Genomic DNA, 14227 nt, shown 5'->3' with positions numbered 1-14227 from the left:
CAGGCTGCAGGGCCAGTGGTGGCCCGCAGGGGGCAACTAGGCTCTCTATTCTAGTGTAGACACGGAAAGTCTGGATCCGGTGCCTGTTGTGCCTCCTTATGAGCTGGCCCGAGTCCTTTTCTCCAGAGAGCCTCCCCGGTATCTCGGGCTGGGCCGGGTACCTCCTCTGGGCTCCCACAGTGCCCATTCTCCTGCCATCAGAACGTGTGTCCACGCTGTACTGACCCCAGAGGGGTCCCGTGTCTTCTCCCCCATAGAACAGGAGCCCTGAGAGGGCTGGGCGGCTTTTGACTCGCATCTGGGTCTCCGCAGTGCCTTGCACTGGCTCTGAGCCCCAGGAGGCCTCAGAAAACGGCTACGAAATTAAACATTGCATTAACCGAAAAAGCAAGACTCACACCCAATCTGCCCCGTCCACACCATGTCCCATCGACAGACAGGCTTGGCCAGAGCTGGTAGAAAAGGATGATTTATATACAATTTCCTGGGGACAAGGACTTTGTACAGAGTGGGATAGGCGGGTCTGGGGCTGACGTTGGGGGCTGGCGTTGCCTCCATCCTGGGGAGAGAGGGAGCGGGGCAGCGTGGTCGAGGAAGGAACCAGTCTCTAGCTGACTTTCTTCGACTCCTAGTTCTGTGTCCTCTGGCAGGTGACTCCTTGCTCTGGGCCTCAATGCCATCCTCTGTAAAATGGGATGATAGATGTGTCTGTCTCACTGGGCTGTTTGGGGGTCTTTGGAGAGAGGAGAGGACAGCACCAAGCACAAAGCTCTGCACAGACTGCTCAGAAAATAATTCGGGGCACCTGGGTGGCTCAGTTTAACCTGAGTGGTTAAATATCGGACTTTGGCTCAGGTCATAATCTTGTGGTTTGTGGTTCCAGCCCCGCATCAGGCTCTGTGCTGACACTGGGAACCTGGAGCCTGCTTCGGATTCCGTGTCTCTTTTTCTCTCTGCCCCTCCCCAACTTGTACTCTTGTCTCTCTCTCAAAAACAAACAGTAAAAATTTTTTTTAAATAGAAAAAGAAAATAATTCCATTTTCAATGAGCGCTCACTATGTGTTAGGGCATCACTGTCTAAGAAAACAGCTTGGACAGTGGGAGCAGTGGCATCTGAGCCACACGTGAATACTGAGAGTTCCAAATGCATGCTCCAAAGCTACGACGGAGCTGTTACATTTTAACTAATTTATTATTTTTTTAATGTTTAAAAAAATTTTTTTTAATGTTTTATTTATTTTTGATACAGAGAGAGACAGAGCATGGGAGAGGGAGGCGCAGAGAGAGAAGGAGACACAGAACCGGAAACAGGCTCCAGGTTCTGAGCTAGCTGTCAGCACAGAGCCTGACGCGGGGCTCGAACCCACGAACGTGAGATCTAACCTGAGCCGAAGTCGGAGGCTTAACCGACTGAGCCACCCAGGCGCCCCTTAATGTTTTAATTTACTATTGAGACAGAGAAACAGAGCATGAGTGTGGGGCAGAGAGAGAAGGAGACAAGAATCCGAAGCAGGCTCCAGGCTCTGGGCAAGTGGTCTGCACAGAGCGTAACGCGGGGCCCGACCCACAAACCGTGAGATCATGACCTGAGCTGAAGTCGGACATTTAACCGAGCCACCCAGGCGCCCCACATTTTAACTAATTTAAACTTACACAGATAGTGTGTTTCTTTGGAGAGCAGGAAAGCAGAGTGGACAGGAGCAAGGATAGGAGGAAAACTTCTCAATGGATGGCCTTAAAAAAAAAATCGTAGGGGCGGCTCAGTTCTCGTTAAGCGTCCAACTTCCACTCAAGTGGAAGGTTCCTGGGTTTGAACCCCGCCTCAGGTTCTCTGCTGTCAGTGCAGAGCCCGCTTGGGATCCTGTCTCCCTTTTCTCTCTTTGCCCCTCCCCCACTGGTTCTCTCTGTCTCTCTGTCTCTCTGTCTGTCTGTCTCTCTCTCTCTCTCTCTCTCCCCCCCCCCACTCAGAAATAAAATAACAGGGACACCTGGGTGGCTCAGTCGGTTAATCATCTGACTTCGGCTCAGGTCATGATCTCATGGTTTGTGAATTTGAGCCCCATATCGGGCTCTGTGCGGACAGCTCGGAGCCTGGAGCCTGCTTGGGATTCGGTGGCTCCTTTCCTCTCTGCCCCTCCCCTGCTCACGCTCTGTCTCTCTCAAAAAAAAAAAAAACACTAAAACAAAACAAAACAAAATAAAATGATTGTAACACAAATTACCATGCAGGAATGAAAAATCATTAAACTTAGAAACTGATCCTTGATTCAGTTACTGGAGAACATCTGTATATTTTGAACAACCGGAGCAGGTGAATCTACGTTTGCAAATGTGAATGTCATGAACTTTACATACAGATGAAGCATTTCTTTTTTGTTATTATTTGTTAAATTTTTTATTATTTTGGAGAGAGTGTGTGTGTGAGCAAGGCAGGGGCAGAGAGAGAGGGAGACACAGAACTGGAAGCAGACTCCAGGCCCCCAGCTGTCAGCACAGAGCCCGATGCGGGACTCAAACCCACGAACCCTGAGATCATGACCTGAGCCAAAGCTGGACACTCAACCGACTGAGCCCCCCAGGCGCCCCTACGGATGAAGCATTTCTAATAAAAATTTAATGTGTGAATGGAGATGTTCTGTGAATGTCACATACACACTGGATTCTGAAGACCTGGTATGAAAAAATGAGTAAATTATCTCAATAATTTTTAAAAATATTGATTACATGTTGAAATGACAACATCTTGGATATACAGGGTGAGATAAAAATATATTAAAGTTACCTGTTTCTTTTTACTTGAAAACATGTCGCTGCAGGAGGGCACCTGGGTGGCCAGGCTGTTAAGCCTCTGACTCTTGATGTAGCTCAGGTCATGATCTCCCGGACTCTGAGGTGGAGCCCGCGCTGGCAGTGCGGGGCCTGCTTGGGATTCTCTCTCTCTCCCTTGCGTTCTGCTCCTCCCCTCTCCTCTCAAAATGAGTAAACAAACTCTACTAGAAAATTTTTTATTTTTTTAAGTAATCTATACGCCCAGTGTGGGGCTTGAACTCACAACTCTGAAATCAAGAGTTTCATGCTCTACTGACTGAGAGAGCCACGTGCCCCAACTATCAGAGAGTGTTAAATGACATGTGTGGCCTGTGTTCTATTTCTGTGGGACAGCCTTGCTCTGAGGGCTCTGGGTGTGCCACTTAACCTCCCGACAACTCTATGGCAGAAAGATGATGACTAGAGTCTTTTGTACAGATAAGGAAACTGAGGCAAAAGAGGGAAAGGCTTCGATGCCCAGAAAGCCCAGAGTCACGTCTTGGCTCTGTCGCTCATGTGCTGTGTGACTTTTGGCAAATTATTTACCTCTCTGTGCCTTGGTTTCAGCCTCTGTGAAACAGAATAATAATGACACTAGCTTCTCAATGAAGTAGGTTAATTCGCAGCAGCCCCAGCATAGGGTGCGTACCACTGAGGCAATTTACGTGTGAACAATTACTGCAAAACACTTCTTCCTGGAGTCCCCTGGGCCCGTCAAGCACCTGCTAAGGCCTCCCGTCCTTTGTCCCTCCTGGCCCACCTGCACCCCCCACCCCCGGCCCTCACACCTGTTCCTTTCTTCTATCACCTCCTGCTCCCAGCTCCCTGCCACCCTGGGCAGGAAGTCCCAGCTCCCTGGCTTGGTGTCTGAGGCCTAGATTTTCACACTGACACTCACACCCACTGCAGGCCAGCGAAGTTACTAGAACACTCAAGACTTGTTCGAATCTGGAGGTCTTTGCAAAGATGATCCCCTCCACCTGCTTCAGGAGGCCGCTGTCTCCTGGCTCGCAGACTCCTGTAGCCAAAGGTCTCCCCTGGGGCCCCTCTGGCACCCAGGTCCCGCCTGAGCTCAGTCTCCCTCCCTAATCTCCCTCATCCCCTAGGTTTCCCACTGGGCCGGACCCAGGGTCCTCTGTGCCACCTACGCAAGACACCTGCCCAAGCCTGTCAATCTGGAGCCCTGTTCTTTTTTTTTTTTTAAGATGTGCTTTTTTTAAAAAAAAAAATTTGGTTTGATTTGATTATTTTTTATTTATTTTTAATTTTTTAATGCTTATTTATTCTTGGAGAGAGAGCGAGCACCCAAGAGAGCACAGCGGGGGAGGGGCGGAGCAAGAGAGGGACACAGCTCCAGGCTCTGAGCTCTCAGCACCAAGTCCGATGTGGGGATCCAACCCATCAACCATGAGATCATGACCTGAGCTGAAGTTGGACACTTAACCGACTGAGACACCCAAGCGCCCTTAAGATTTTATTTTTAAGTAATCTCTACACCCAACGTGAGGCTCGAACTCACAACCCAGAGATCAAGAGTCACATGCTCCGTTGACTGAGCCAGCCATGCACCCCTCCAGCCCTGTCCTTTTTTTTTTTTTTAAAGTAGGCTCCATGTCCAGCGCAGAGCCCAGTGTGGGGCTCAGACCCATGGTCCTGAGATCAAGACCTGAGTAACCTGTGGTCAAGAGTCAGATGCACAACTGACTGAGCCACCCACGTGCCCCAGCCCCGTCCTTCTTGATCCCTGACACCCGACAGACACGGCCTGTCCCCTGCTCTCCATCCCCATGGTGCTGGTCCTGGCCCTGCCTCAGGCCTTGTCCTCTCTCCCGGGACCCTCACCCAGCCTCCAGTCTGCCCCCCTCACGGCCCCAGAGTGGTCTTCATCATCCAGAGCAGACTCCCGCCTCCCTCCCCACCACCCCTCCCCGCTGCCTACTCCCCTCCCCCCCCAAGTCCAGAGTTCTGGGCTTGGTGAAGGATTCTCCACGTTCCAGGAGCCACAGGGGCAGCACATCCCGGAGCCTGGAGGTGCAAGGCACCCGTGGCCGGCACGGGCTGGGTGTCCCCCCCCTCAGGTTTCCCATCCCCTCTGTCCACTCTGCTGGCTCACCTGCTCCCCAGGGCAGGCTGCCCTCCGCCTCCTCCTTCGCCAGCGCAGGCACCAGGCAGCGGACATCAGCGCGAGAGCCACGGGCAGCAGCAGCAAGAGGAGCAGCAGAGGCGCCTGAGGGGCCGGCAGGGCTGTGGCCTCCAGGGCCCTGGGGCTCCTTGGGGGCAGCGGGGTGGAGGCCTCTGCGGGCAGAGAGGAGGCTGAGTCACTGAGGAGAAGGGCTGGGCCAGAGAAGGGCAGAGCAGGGGAGGGGCAGAGAGAAAGGGAGACCCAGAATCGGAAGTGGGCTCCAGGTTCTGAGCTGGCAGCACAGAGCTGGACGCGGGGCTCGAACTCATGAACTTCGAGATCAAGACCTGAGCCCAAGGAGGACTCTTAATCGACTGAACCGCCTGGGAGCCCCTGGACAAATATGTTTCTAGTGCTTATTTATTAATTTGTTTATTCCTCTTTTTCTTCCAATCGGCTGTGAGCTCCTGATAGGAAACTTATCTGCCTCATTTATTGCCAGACCCTATGACTAGTGCTCATTAAATAATATTATAATAGCTTAATTTCATAAATTAAACGTTTGACCAGATGACAAATTGACAAGTGGGCAGGTAATAAAATGATCAAAGATCCTTCCCAGTCTTTGCTCCCTGTACATGCTCACCCCATTCTGTTGCTGGGCTCCGGCCACATGTGTCCCTTCACTGTTCCTTAAACATATAGGCAGTGACTTTCCAGCCAACCACCTCAGACCATGATTCCATCACCCTGTTGTAATTTGCCTGCATAGGGCTCATTATATCCAGATATTTTCCCGCTTAATGATTTCCTTACATGTTTATTGTCTCTCTCCTCAGTTACCATGTCAGCCCCACATGTACAAGCACTCGGTCTTGCTCCCGGCTCTGTCGTCACTAAGGACGTGGCTCATAAAATGTGGTCAAATGAATGAATAGTCATAAATGTAAGTACAAATGACAAACGAAGCTTAATTTAGATGGCAAAAATGCTTGAAAGTGTGGGGAGAAACTGAAAAAATTAGAATGGAAGGTAGCTTTAAATTTTTTTGTTTTTTAATATTTATTCTTGCGAGGGAGAGAGACAGAGTGCGAGCAGGGGAGGGGTGGAGAGAGAGGGTGACACAGAATCCGAAGCAGGTTGCAGGCCCTGTGCTGTCAGCACAGAGCCGGATGTGGGGCTCGAACCCACAAGCCACGAAATCATGACCTGAGCTAAAGTTCGATGCTTAACTGACTGAGCCACCCAGGTGCCCAGAAAGGTGGTTTTCAAAGATCTCGTTCAAGGGCACCTGCCGGGCTCAGCTGGTGGAGAGCGTGACTCCTGATCTTGGGGTCCTGAGTTCCAGCCCCGTGTGTGGTATAGAAATTACTAAAGAAAAGGGCGCCTGGGTGGCTCAGTTGGTTAGGCATTCGACTTCGGCTCAGGTCATGATCTCACAGTTTGTGGGTTCAAGCCCCGTGTCAGGCTCTGTGCTGACAGCTCAGAGCCTGGAACCTGTCTTTGGATTCTGTGTCTCCCTCTCTCTCTGACCCTCCCCTGCTCATGCTCTCTCTTCTCTCTCTCTCAAAAATAAATAAAACATTAAGAGAATTTAAAAAAAAGAAAAATTACTAAAGAAAAACAGGAATAAAAACCAAACAACCTGACGGATGTAGTGACATGTGCCAGGACGGAAAGCCTCCAAATAATACCACGGTAAGGTGGCGAGAAAATATGTACACACGGATTCAACTCGGATCCTGTCAAAAAATAGTCTATATTTCCCCCTTTTCCTCCTAAGACGGGGTCAGTTACAGGATGTATTATGTACTTGGTCACGGAATCAACCTTATTACGCTGAAGAAGTCATGTTCACAAGGGCACAGTCTCTCGCCATACTCTGCTTACGGGACTTCCCATTGATCTTTTAGAGGTGGTGTGGCCCCCTCCCCCTCCCCGCGGGTATAGACACGCCTCCCACGCCTCCTCTGGCGAGTCTGAATTCACCTGTGCCAGCAGTATAAAATACACACTGGTTCCTAAAGACTAAGTAGGGGACAAAAGGATGTGAAACGTCACACTAAATAATTATTTATTTAAAGTCTACTTATTTAGGGGCGTGGGTTTGAGCCCTGCATTGGGCACCTCCCTGATAGCCCAGAGCCTGCTTGGGATTCTCCTCTCCTCTCTCTGTCCCTCCCCTGCTTGTGCTCTCTCCTGCTCTCTCTCTCTCTCAAAAGAAATAAATTAAAGTTAAAAAAAAACTGAAAAAAACCCAGGAAGGGATTATTTTTCTCTTCTCTGAGATAGGTAAACTGAGGCCCGGAAAGAGGAATGAACTTGGGGGAACGGCCCCCCGAGGTCACACGACCAATGGGAGCAGAGCAGGGCGGGGTCTGGGGGGCGCCGAAGCAGAAAGGGTGAGGGGCTGCGGGATGGGAGAGATGAGGGTAGGGGGGGGGGGGCTGGGGCGCTGGGGGCCTTTACCCGGCTGGCACTGCAGCTCCAGGCACCCAGAGAAATTCCTGCAGGTGATCCAGGGCTTCAAGGCCGCCAGCTGCTCGGAGGTGTCCTGCAGGAGGCGGGAGATGTTGGTCTGGACGAATCGAAGACAGCTGGGGAGGGGCTGGGGGCAGGGGAGGGAGAGGTCACCACCGCATCGCCCTCCGCCCTCCGCAGCGTGCTCAGGGCGAGGGCCTTCCCTGCCTGGCAAGGCCTAACAGGGCCCCGTGAGGGTCTCAGAGAGAATTTGGACCCCTGCCCCCAGGGTTGCTAAGGGGAGGCGTCCTTAGCGACGCGCAGCAAGCGGGGCCCAGTCAGATCTGAGTCCCGAGGGCGTTTCGATCCCCTCCTTCTGGTTGCTGGGGGACAGAACCCCTCGGCAACGCCCAGCAGCGGGGCCTGAGAAAAAACGCAGAACTGGTGCATCGGGCCCGGGCCCAGGACCCTCGACAGCCTTCAGTGCCTAGAAAAGTGTTATTTTCAGCAATGTCACCCCCACCCCCGCGCCCCCGGGACTGGGGGCTCTAGCCCCACCTCCCCTGCGTTGCTAGTCGAAAGAAATCTCCAGTAAGTAAGCCCCAGGGAGGCACTTTGCGCACTCCCCTGGCTGTCTCCCAAGTTCAGAGCTAACCTGGAAAGCACACAAGGTGACAAAGTGTATCTCGGTGTTGACAGCCTCCAGCAGGCTTTGCATCTGGGACCCTGCCACAGCCTTGAGGCGTCCCATCCAGCGCTGGGCCAGGACCAGGCGCCACAAGGCTCCGCAGAGCTCGTCCTGGGAGAGAGAACCCAAGCTCGTGGGGACGCGCCAGCAGAGGAGGCTGGAAGGATGAGGGGCCCGGGCCTGGGGTCCTGCATCCTAGGGCAGGTCGGCTAACTGGAGAGGACTCCCCCCCCCCCAGGGGCGGTGCTTCCTGAGTCTCTTCTTCCCACCCTCCCCCCAACCCCTCCCATCTGTGACTCACGTCCTGTAGGTTAGAGGCGACGGTGACTGGGTAATCCTGAAGCAGGTAATCAGACTAAGGGAGAAAACAGGGTCAAGCCTGGCTGAAGCCAGGAGAAAACAGAACTATGGAGACCCAGAGAGAGGGGGATAGGGAGCCGCAGAGACAGGGAGACAGAGACCCAGAGAGAAGGGGACTGAGACCCAGAGAGAAGACACCTAGACGGGAACCTAGCCCCAGTGGGCTCAGAAAGGTGCACCGAGAGGATGGGACCGGGTCCTCACCAGCTTTCGGATGGTGACCTTGAAGGTGGAGGAGATGGGGCTGTGGCTGAAGGAACAGTCGGGGGTCCCTCGGAGGCCAGGGCTGAGCAGCAGCAGCAGCAGCAGCAGGGAGGTCTGCGGGCGCGGCACGGGGTGGGGGCGCCCTCTGTTGGCTCCACATGCACCCCTCACCTGTGCACCCGCCCCCCCCACCCCCTTCTCTCGGTCTCCCCTCTTCCTCCCATCCCAGGTCTCCTTTCCTCTTGTCCAGCGCTCAGCCCTCCTGCTTGGGGCTCCTGTGCCCATCTTGGACCAGCCCTCCCTGGCTTCCTCTCTGCCCGTATCCTGGCGCCTTTCCGGCCCCCCAGCTCCCCACTTCCCCGCTGCGCCCTCGGCTCCCCGCATCTGCTCAGCTCAGCCCAGGACTTTCTCTCTCCGTCCACCTACCTGCCCCTCTCTCCTGTTTCTCCTTCCACTCGGGTCCTGCCTTCCCCATTTGCACCTCCATTTCTTCCCCCACCCCTGTCCATCTCTCCCGTACCCCTGTTCCTGTCCCCCACCCCTGTCCCTGTCCTTTTCCTCTGTGCATGTCCCCCACCCTGCCCATGTCCCCTCCCTCTGTGCATGTCCCCCACCCCTGTCCATGTCCCCCTCCTCTGTCCATGTCCCCCTCCTCTGTGCATGTCCCCCACCCCTCTCCATGTCCCCCTTCCTCTTTGCATGTCCCTCACCCGTCCGTGTCCTCCACCCCGCCATGTCCCCCTCCTCTGTACACGTCCCCCACCCTTGTCAGTCTCTTCCCTGCCCCATGTCTCCCTCCTTTGTGCATATCCCCAGCCCTGTCCAGGTCCCCCACCTCTGTCCACCTCCTCTTTCGGATCTGCCCATTTGGCTAAGGCTCTGCCTTGCCCCGACCATGCCCCCCAGGTATACGCACAGTTGGGCTCCAGGCTGGCACCAGCACTATCATCTCGGCCAGAGGCCCCTCATGCCTATGGCCAGATCTCGGAAGGGACAGAAGAGGGAGTCTCAGACCCTCACACCCCAGCCCCTTCCTCACCCGCCCCTTCACCTCCCCACCCCTCCCTCGGCTCCTTGATGTGGCTAAGTTTCCGCCTCCTACTCCCTCGGGCTTCCTGCATGAGCCCCAGTTACGGTGAAAAGTCATCTCCCCTTCTAAGAACCCCGACGTCCGGTCCCCGGAACCCTCCCCAGGCCAGGGACCCAGGAACCTGACCCCCATTCCTCCTCCCTCAGCCAGGAGGGCGACCCCAGTCCCGCCCCTCGGGGACTCGGAGTCCGTTTCTCCTCACGCACCAGGCTTGCCCCAGCTGGGCGTGGAAGGGGGCAGGCCGGGTGACAGTCAGAGATCGAAAGCGAAAGGAAATTTTGGGGGGCGATAGTGAGCCGGGGTGGATCTGGCTGAGGCAACGGGCGCGCCACCTGGTGGTGACAGGTGGCGTCTCCCGCGCGCCCGGGCGCACTGAGCGGGGTTGATTCCCCGGGTGGGACCCCTCCGAATGGGGAGCGGTCTCCAGCTAGAACCCATGACACGGGGCGAGGAGGAGGTCAGCCTGCGCCTTCCTTCTCTCCTCGAACTGGGAAGGCTGGTAGGAGAGGAGTCAGGAGGAGGAGGGCTGAGCGCTGGAGCAGATGCAAGAAGACCTGGAAAGGGAGCAAGACGGGAGGGAGACAGAGAGAAGGGGGCCGAGGTGGGGGTCGTCCAGGTGAGGGGTGCGTGTGAAGCCAACAGAGGGCGCCCCCACCCGGCAACGCGGCCGCTGCTCAGCCCTGGCCTCCGGGGCCCGCCCTCGACTGCTTCTTCAGCCACAGCCTCATCCATCTCCACCTTGGATGTATGGCCCAAGCGTAGCTTCTGGAAGCTCCGGGGTTCCTCGGCTTGTATCTACATGACTCCATCTGTCTGTCTTCACCTGGCCTTCTTCTCTGGAAGTGTCTCCCCTCTGGGTGTCTCTTATAAGGACACTTGTCATTTGATATTGGGTCCACTGGATAACCCAGGATGATTTTTTTTTTAAGGTTTATTTCATTTGAGAGAGAGAGAGAGAGAGAGAGAGAGAGAGAGAGAGAGAGAGAACGGCAAAGAGAGAGGGAAAGAATCCCAAGCAGGCTCTGCACTGGCGCAGGGCTTGAACCTATGAACTGCGATATAATGACCGAAGCCAAAGCCGGATACTTAACCAACTGAGCCAGGCAAGGGGCCCCAACTCAGGATGTTATCTAGAGATCCTTAAATTAATTACGTCTGCAAGGACTGTTTTTCTAGAGAAGGTCACATTTATAGGTTTCAGGGGCGGGGACAGGGACCATAACTTTTTTGGGGCCACCATTCAAACCACAACCCCCCCCCCCGGGCTGTTTCCCACCTCGGGGCCTTTGCACATGCTGTTCCTTCTGCTTGGGATGCTCTCCAGACATATTTGTAGCCTCATCAGATCTTCATTGTCCTTCAAGATTCAATGCAATTGCTAATCACCAGTGAAATGAAAATCCAGACCACCTGAGGTATCTGTCACCCCAGACCAGTTAGGATGGCTGTCCTCAAAAAGACACGGTGTTGGCAAGGATGTGGAGTAAAGGGAATCTCTGTGCACTGTTGGTGGGAATATAAATTGGAGCAGCCACTGTGGACAAAGGTCTGAAATTTCCTCAGAAAAAAAAAAAATAGGGGGCACCGGGGTGGCTCAGTTAGTTAAACATCTAGATTCTTGATTTCGACTCAGGTCATGATCTCACGGTTCGTGAGTTCGAGCCCCACGTCGGGCTCTGTGCTGACAGCTCGGAGCCTGGAGCCTGCTTTGGATTCTGTGTCTCCCTCTCTCTGCATCTTACCTGCTTGCCCTCTCTCTCTCAAAATATTTAAAAAATTAAAAAATGTATTATTCAGCTACAAAAACAAGGAAACCCTGCTGTTTACAACACTGATAAATCTGGAGAGTGTTGTGCTAAGTGAGTTCAGCCAGACAGAGAAAGACAATCATGTAGGGTATCACTTCTACGTGGAATCTATAAATGTCTAAATTCAGAAAGTCAAATGGTGGTTGCTAGTGTGGTGTGAGGGGGGGGATGCACACAAGTAGGGGAAATGGGGAGATGTTGGTCAAAAAAGTACAAAGTTTCAGTTTTAAGATGAATAAGTTCTGAGGATCTGATGTACACCATGGTGCCTATCACGAACAAAACTGTATTGTCCATTTGAAATTTCCTAGGAAAAAAGTTTGTTTTGCTTTTGGATATATCAGAATTTCTTTTTCCAGGGTCGCCTGGGTGGCTCAGTTGATTAAGCATCTGACTTCGGCTCAGGTCATAATCTCATGGATGGTGGGTTTGAGCCCCGCATCGGGCTCTTTGCTGGCAGCTCGGAGCCTGCTTCGGATTCGTGTCTCCCCCTCTTGCTGCCCGTCCCCCGCTCACATTCTCTCTCTGTCCCAAAAGTAAATAAACATTAAAAAAAAAAGAGAATTTTTGTTTTTCCAGTTGGACTGAGCTGAAAGTGGATCTTGAGTGTTCTCATGGCACAGAAAGGTAACTTTGTGAGGCGATGGATGTGGTCATTAACTTGATTATGGTAATGATCTCATGATGTATATGTATATTAAAACGTCACGCTTTATACGCTTTAAAAAATCAGGTTGGATCACTGAAATATATGTAAATTTTGTCAATGATACCTCAACAAAGCTGGGAAAAAAACCCTGACAGCACATGGCACCTTCCTTGGGAAGATGGCCGCCATCTCTCAGCCTCACCTCACACACACACACACACACACACACACACACACACACACACACGCGCGCGCGCGCGCGCACACACTCGGGTTGGGTAGGGTGACATTTCTGGGCGCCCCGAGTACCCTGAGCTCCTTCTCAGGGTACTCACCTTAAGTTATGACCGTGTCTTCCACCCAGAGCTGAGCCTACCTACCTCTCCTCTGCTCACACACCTTCTGTGGCTCCCTATGGCCCGTTGGACAAATTTCCAGCCCTTGTGCCGAGCCACTCACTTCCTCTTTATCACCTCCCCATCCTTGAACATCAAAACTTATAAGATCCCCAGCCCCGTGTCCCCTCGATAATCGCACAGATGATGGGTCTCCCAGGCACAGGCTGGGAGCTTGCTGTGTCGCTGGGTCTGACCCTGCCAGGGCCAGGGACCCAAGAGGACTCGGGGGATATGTCTTATTGCATCAGGCCTGGCAAGGGTCACTTGTAGCTCTGGGTGGGTCACTGTGGGAGCTTGGCCAGCCCCTTATCCTCAATAAACCCCAATTTCTTCAACTCCAACCTGGAGGTAAATGAGAAAATGGAAGTTTCCTTCCACATCTCTGCTTCTCTGAATCACATGCTTGGGCCACCCCAACCCTTGGCAGAACTGCCCACAAATATCAGAGGGCCTTCCCCTGCAGGAGTCTAGGACCACGCCCTGTGGAGCGCAGGCACAGTCATGTGACTCCGTTTGGCCAATGAAATGAGACTGGAGGTGCCCAGCGTCCCTTCCAGATGTGGAGTAAGTGGGTCAGGGCGTGGATCTGTAATGACAGAAGTCATGCTGAGTTCTGGCCACAGTCAGGCTGGGTCTCTGCGTGGCTCTGATGAGCAGAGGGCCCCTTCCTCCCCTTGATGGACAGGTCAGTGTGAGCAAGAAACGGCCTTTGTGGTGGTCAGCAGCGGAGGTTTGGGGGTGGTTCCTGCAGCCTCACCCACCCATCCTGTGATCCCGGCCATCCCCCCCCCCCTCCGCCTCGCTTCCTGTCCAGCCTGGGTTAGCCAGCCGTCTTCTCGATTATTCACTGATTTAGCGTCTCCTCTCGCAATGGGCAGAATGGCCGTCAAAGATGTCTACTGGAGGGATGCCTGGGTGGCTTACTCGGCTGGGAGTCCGACCCTTGGTTTTGGCTCAGGTCACGATCTCAGTTTGTGAGATTGAGCCCCGTGTTGGGCTCTGTGCTGACAGTGCAGCCCCTGCTTGGGATTCTCTCTCTCCCTCCTGCCCCTCCCCTGGTCACACCGTGCGCTTGCTCGCTCTCTCTTTCTCTCTCTCTCTCTCTCAAATAAACTGGGGTCCCTGGGTGGCTCAGTTGGTTAAGGGTCTGATTTTGGCTAAGGTCATGATCTCATGGTTCATGGGTTCAAGCCCCGCTGTGAGCGTACAGCCTACTTGGGATTCTCTCTCCCTCTCTCTCTCTCAAAATAAATTAATTTAAAAAAAAGTCCATTGAAACCTGAGAATGTTACCTCACATGGCCAAAGGGCCTTTGCAGGTAGGACTTAATTATCTTGAGGTGGGGAGGAGATCATGGATTGAGTGGCTACAAAGAGTAACATAGGGTCACGTGCCTAGGAAAGTAAGGGCCTCTAGAGCCTGGAAAAGACAGTGAAAACAGAGCCTTCCCTTGAGCTCCAGTCAGGAACGCAGCGCCCGCTGACACCTTGAGTTTAGCTCGGTGACACCCATTTTCAGACTTCCGACACCCAGGACTGTTAAGATCATACACTTGTGCTGAAGCCACTAAAACTTTGTTACAGCAGCGACAAGAGCCTAAGATAGCTCTCGCCCACTGGAACATCTGCCCGAGGGCCCG

At 53.5% G+C, this 14227-nt stretch overlaps 1 protein-coding gene across 7 annotated transcripts; it reads right to left on the bottom strand.

Annotated features, from left to right (window-relative positions):
- Positions 1 to 453: 453 nt before the first annotated feature.
- FLT3LG (fms related tyrosine kinase 3 ligand) lies at positions 454 to 9958 on the bottom strand. Of its 7 annotated transcripts, XM_029926282.1 has the most exons (8): positions 9940 to 9958; positions 9560 to 9626; positions 8644 to 8757; positions 8381 to 8434; positions 8047 to 8190; positions 7401 to 7539; positions 4923 to 5104; positions 454 to 683 (listed from the first exon to the last, which is right to left on the bottom strand). In XM_029926282.1, exons 2-8 carry the CDS (start codon positions 9590 to 9592, stop codon positions 471 to 473), a joined length of 879 nt encoding a protein of 292 aa, XP_029782142.1. In that variant the 5' UTR covers positions 9593 to 9626; positions 9940 to 9958; the 3' UTR covers positions 454 to 470. The 7 variants fall into 7 exon arrangements, 6 of the variants coding, with proteins under 6 accessions (XP_029782142.1, XP_029782143.1, XP_029782141.1 ...); XM_029926283.1 differs by lacking the exons at positions 9560 to 9626; positions 9940 to 9958 and adding an exon at positions 9860 to 9877; XM_029926281.1 differs by lacking the exon at positions 9940 to 9958 and having other exon boundaries at positions 9560 to 9672.
- Positions 9959 to 14227: the final 4269 nt, after the last annotated feature.

Source organism: Suricata suricatta, chromosome 16 (assembly GCF_006229205.1).
Source record: "Suricata suricatta isolate VVHF042 chromosome 16, meerkat_22Aug2017_6uvM2_HiC, whole genome shotgun sequence".
Classification (NCBI taxonomy): Eukaryota; Metazoa; Chordata; class Mammalia; order Carnivora; family Herpestidae; genus Suricata; species Suricata suricatta.
The sequence above is the reverse complement of the archived record's forward strand: the minus strand, read 5'-3'. Positions and strand labels throughout refer to the sequence as shown.

Excerpts from the sequence above, each read along its gene's own strand:
- FLT3LG (XM_029926278.1), bottom strand. The coding sequence starts at position 8,928 with ATGGGCACAGGAGCCCCAAGCAGGAGGGCTGAGCGCTGGACAAGAGGA. Across the intron at positions 8,191-8,380 it reads TCGCCTCTAACCTACAGGAC|GACGAGCTCTGCGGAGCCTT; the intron begins GTGAGTCACAGA and ends TCTCTCTCCCAG. Across the intron at positions 7,540-8,046 it reads TCACCTTGTGTGCTTTCCAG|CCCCTCCCCAGCTGTCTTCG; the intron begins GTTAGCTCTGAA and ends CCCTGCCCCCAG.